The 5,077-nt window shown below is 34.0% G+C and overlaps 1 protein-coding gene across 2 annotated transcripts in view; it reads left to right on the top strand.

Annotated features, from left to right (window-relative positions):
* The first annotated feature begins 1,656 nt into the window (after positions 1 to 1,656).
* The window catches only part of LOC106868709 (ATP-dependent RNA helicase DHX58), an 86,390-nt gene continuing 82,969 nt past the window's right edge, over positions 1,657 to 5,077 (top strand). Inside the window, exon 1 of one of the 2 annotated variants that reach the window (XM_052965757.1) lies at positions 1,657 to 2,245. In XM_052965757.1, coding sequence (XP_052821717.1) covers positions 2,146 to 2,245 — 100 coding nt within the window. In that variant the 5' untranslated portion in view covers positions 1,657 to 2,145. The remainder of the gene's footprint in view (positions 2,246 to 5,077) is intronic. The other variant, XM_052965756.1, reaches the window with a different exon arrangement.

Here is a 5,077-nt window from a genome sequence, read left to right as displayed (position 1 = left end):
TTTGGCACAATTCCTTCCAGGATCTTCCAGATGTATATTACTGCATACCTCTCCCGCCTTCTCTCCAGGGAGAGAAGCAGTTGTATACTGTCAACTTAATGTGACAGTCCCAATAAGGGAATCATACTGCTGCTATTTAGCCCTAGGAAGCTGGACCGTTTCCTGTCGGCCTTGACACATTACCTAAGGACACATAGGTCCAGCTTCCTAGGGCTAAATAGCAGGAGTATGATTCCCTTATTGGGACTGTCACGTTAAGTTTACAGTATACAACTGCTTTATCATAACAATGCTGCTTAAGTCTCTCTGTGAGATTTAGAATTAGATCATTTCTAATTTTTGTAATCAGTGAATGTGTTTTCATTAGAAATATGTATATTTGTGAGAGGTTGACATGCATCTTCAGTTAGCTTGTTGTGCTACTTCAGGTTGATGGCAAGCAAAGAATCAGAAACATGTCCTTGAATGCAAGCTAGGCTGGGTGGGGGTGCTTGTCTCCCCCCCCCCCGCACAAATATAAGGACACAGGAAATGTGTCAAGGCCAACGAGAAGTGGTCCAGCTTCCTAGGGCTAAATAGCAGCAGTATGATTCCCTTATTGCTTAATTCTCTAAGATTTATAATTAGATCATTTCTAATATCTCTCTATATATATAGATAAATATAAATATATCATCGTAATCATTTAACATCTATCTTCCATGCTAGCATGGGTGAGAAAAAATATATACATACATATTAAAATTAACCATCTCTGCCCCAGTCCTAGTCTACAAGCAAATATCTTTTGTATTGTGGAGACTAGTTTCCCCCAATCCAAGAAATATAGTTCCAATGACCCCCCCCCCACCCCAAAAAAAAGTTCCCAGTTTTTTTATCTGGGCGATTTCATTCCGTTCTTTTCTTTTTGACAGCCATATAACCTGCTTGCCGTATGTAACTCTTTTAGCTTTCCAGTAGCAAAGAACCCACATCATAGTATTCCTTTAAACCTTTTCTGATGATTGCTAGAATTACCGTAACATCTTGGTATGAAACCGACTGGTAAAGTGGCTGACATGAGAATAGTGCATTTTATTAATTATAATATCCACTCTATTAACCAATATATGAGTGTATGTTGCCCCCACTTCTTTGGACTTATAGATATTAAGGCAATTACACACACATAATATGTTAACCGAACAGTTTAGAACGGTGGATTGGCAGAAAAGTTAGAGCGTTGGACAAAATTCCTCTTGGCATTTCTTAACGCTCTGGTTTCAAATGCTTTCAATCGAGTTTAATTTCATTTAAAAAAAATCTTTATTGGCTAAATCTCTCCCCCCAAAGCTGTGCCTAAATCAGAAGCTATCAAAGTGACCCCGTTATATCAACACAGGACAACAAATATTGAATAAAGGACATGCCTCATGTACAGGACGTGTAGAACATGTTTTGAGTTAATGTACTATTTAAAATATTATCTAATTACCTCAGCTATAATTTATGGTATTCAAATAATAAGTGTCATAATTCTGACTTTTCCATCCACCTCATGTATTTATTCGTGCATAATTTAGTACAAAACATCAATCAAAATCGAGTTGGGCGTAGCATTTATAGTTGTGTGTGAAATAAAATGTAAGATAAAATATATTGTTGATTTTTAGGTGCAAAAGTAGGTAGTCATCACTTTTTCGAGATAGCATTGTACGCTAGTAAATACGGCAAGATAACTTATAGATATTGACTGCTCTATTTCGTCGGCATTTCATTTCAATTTCTAATCATATTTTGGAATTTCCTTCTTTCTAAGAAAAGAAACTTCACTGCTCTGTCATTATTAAATTATTTTTTTTTTATCTTCCAACGAAGCTTCTCGAATGTTTGATACAAATTTCTTTTATAACCTTCGGGAAATTTTCAGTTTCATTTTAAATCGACCAATAACTTGTTGACACATCTAGTTTCTGTTTCTGTGGAAATGCTTAGACTTGTCTACTTCTCACAATTGAGTCCATTTCCCACATATTGCGCTTCTAATGCGATCATTTTGACAAACACTCATTTACATCACATAGGATACATTACTAACGATTATTTCAGAGGAGAAAAGAAAGAAAGAATATAAAAAAGGGTGTGAAATAAAAGAACCTTAAAACAATGGCAGAGGGCTATGAAAAACTGTTTAACTCAATAAAGCCTCTATGTGCTGGATACATAGAGGCTACGCATCTACTACCACACATGAGTTTTATAAGACGTAAGTTGATTATCATTTTATTTGCCATTAATTCTGTTGATATTATTCCTTGTTTAATACGTTTGACACATCGGATTTTCGCTTATGTCCGTCTGTCAACTTCCTGCTTAGTAACATTTAAAATGTACAGAGCATGTATAGAACATTTTCCTTTCCTTGTTCGCTGAACTGTACTTTGTGTATCTTTTTGTATAGCTTGGTTGTGTTGGTTTACATATTGTATGTGCTTAATTATGTTATTTTTCTCATGATTTGTGTAATCAATAGAACTCAAAATACGTAATAGATTAATGAGAGAATACTATTTTAGTATTCATAACGTAATAATATTTTGGCATAACTACAGATCTTTACCCCATCCGACTTTGTTGCTTCATAATTTCCAGAAAAATGAATACTTTTTAACGAAATTTTGAACAAATACCGCTTGGATGCTGTAAATTTAGAGTATATAGGGATTTATGAGAAAAAAATTGTCCGAGATGGTAATTCAAATTTTTACCCGCACCTCAGTGAAGCGAGGTCGTGTGTGTGTGTGTGTACGAAAAGTATGCGATTAAAATGAATTAGCTTTTACATCAAAAAAAAAAAAAAAGTCTTTAGATAAATACCAGCAATGATCTCAGGCTCTCCAATATTTTAAATTATAAACAGACAATCGGAGGCGGGGAGTGGGGTTATGCAAGAAACAACAGCCAAATCTCCCTTAAATCATATACTTTTTCCTTTGAAAATATTTACAATTTTTTTCTTTTAAACCGAAAATTGTAAATATTTTCAAAGGAAAAAGTGTGTGATTTAAGGGAGATTTGGCTGTTGTTTCTTGCATATCCCAAGACAAACCTTCTCGTTTCTTTCTCATTCGCATGGGATAAAATGAGTAAGACCAGATAAGGTAAATTTGGGAGAACCATGGTTTTTAAGTGGAAAAAAAATTGGCCAAAATCGGTCCGGAGTAGGATGGTGAGGGGGGCAGGAGACAACTTTTTACTACGCATAAGTTTCGGAAAAATCTTTTTAAATGTTTCTAATGTAAAAAACAAAACAAAAAACCTTCACCTATACTGGCTAAGTATGGGGAAACCCCCAAAACACAAAAACAGGCAAAAATATAACATTCAAAAGCAGATCGTGACATATGTGTGTGTGTGTTTGTGTGTGTAAGTAGGCATACCTACACAAGTGTGCTCTCCCAACTTTGTTTTCCTTACTAATTTTCCTTACTAAATTGAAAATGATCAAATTGTACATTTGTGTGGGGAAAAACTGAGAAAAGAATATTAATTGTTAACCATAAAAAAAAAATCAAGATATTTCATTAGCAATCTCAATTACAATTCAAAGTTGAAAATATTCTTCTTCTTCTTCTAAAAAAAAAAGTAGTTGTCAGCTGACTCTTTCTAACTCTCAACTTGAACAATTATACTGATAAATTTTTACTCCTAAATGTGAAGCAACAATCCAAAATAATGAAGCAGTACACACCCTGAAAAGTATTTAAAGATGGGGATTTACAATACATGTGAAGTTCGATTAAGTTATATAAAGATGTGAGGAGGAGTAATGATGTTATACAATAGACGGATTGAAGATTTAATAAAACTAGACAAAGAATAAAAATATTTAAAAAGCACAATAATTAAAACAAAATGTGATGAATTTTTACTATTACATTCAGTCTTTGGTCGGCGGATTTTCGGAAAAAGAAAATGAAAGGAACAAAGTGGGCGTTTCTGCGAAACAGTTTTTAGTTCAAAAAATTTATTATTTTTTTGAAAACATTTCCTCCTTCCACTTTCCGTTTAATTTTTACTGTTGAACCTGCCTCATGAGATGGGTGTGATAGTCAGAATACTAGTACTTTATTTTACTACCCTGGATGGATGAAAGCAAACTTGTTTTAATAATAATAACAACCCCTTCTACTCTAGGCACAAGACATGAAATTTAAGGGAGGGGTTAGTCGATTACATTAACCCCAGTGCTCAACTAGTATTTATTTCCTAGACCCCGAAAGGATAAAAGGCAAAGTAGACCTCAGCGGAATTTGAACTCAGAACGTAAAGAACCGGAATAAATGTCGCTAAGCGTTTTGTCCGATGTGCCACAAAAGCCTAGATAAAAACTACAGAAGGCATTGGCATAAAACAAAAACACAGATGGGTTTGATCGTGTGCACAGATTTTATAAACACATACACACAATGTATATTGCACACGATCAAACCTCTCTGTCTTTCTCTGTTTAATACAAGCGATTCAGAAAATTAAATTAACATTTTTCACGGAAATTGCCGAAGATAGACTTTCACTTTCCATATACGGCTATCGAAATAATTGCCTTTAGTTCGCTAAAATCTGTTTTCTGCGAATATGGATCTATGTTTTAAACATCGGAGATTACAATTACACAATTTTTCTTCTCAAAATATGAATTTTGTAAAATCTCTTTCCCCAGAAGTGAGATGAAAAAAGAAGACATCAGTTTCACTTTGGTAAAAGCGAAACAATTTCGTCATATCTTTTATTGGCGTAAATTTTCGTTTTGGTTTCACTTTTTACAAATAGATACGTTTTAGTTGTTGTAGATTAGAGTTATATCAGAATTGGGCGAACCTTCATTATTGATATCAAGAGGGTCAAATGAAAATCAGCTCTTTTATCTGTGTTCGGTAATTTCTGGAAAAAAGTTGCGTGTGCGCGAGTGTTCAGCTATCCCATGTGTACATCAAACAGTTTCAGCATTATCAGCTTATGAAAAAAAAAAAAAGAAAAATTAAAGAAATAAATTTTTGGATCTTTCGTTTTATGTTGTGTTTTTGGTACCGAAACA

Source organism: Octopus bimaculoides, chromosome 2, assembly GCF_001194135.2.
Source record: "Octopus bimaculoides isolate UCB-OBI-ISO-001 chromosome 2, ASM119413v2, whole genome shotgun sequence".
NCBI lineage: Eukaryota > Metazoa > Mollusca > Cephalopoda > Octopoda > Octopodidae > Octopus > Octopus bimaculoides.
This window is presented reverse-complemented; position numbering and strand designations above follow the sequence as displayed.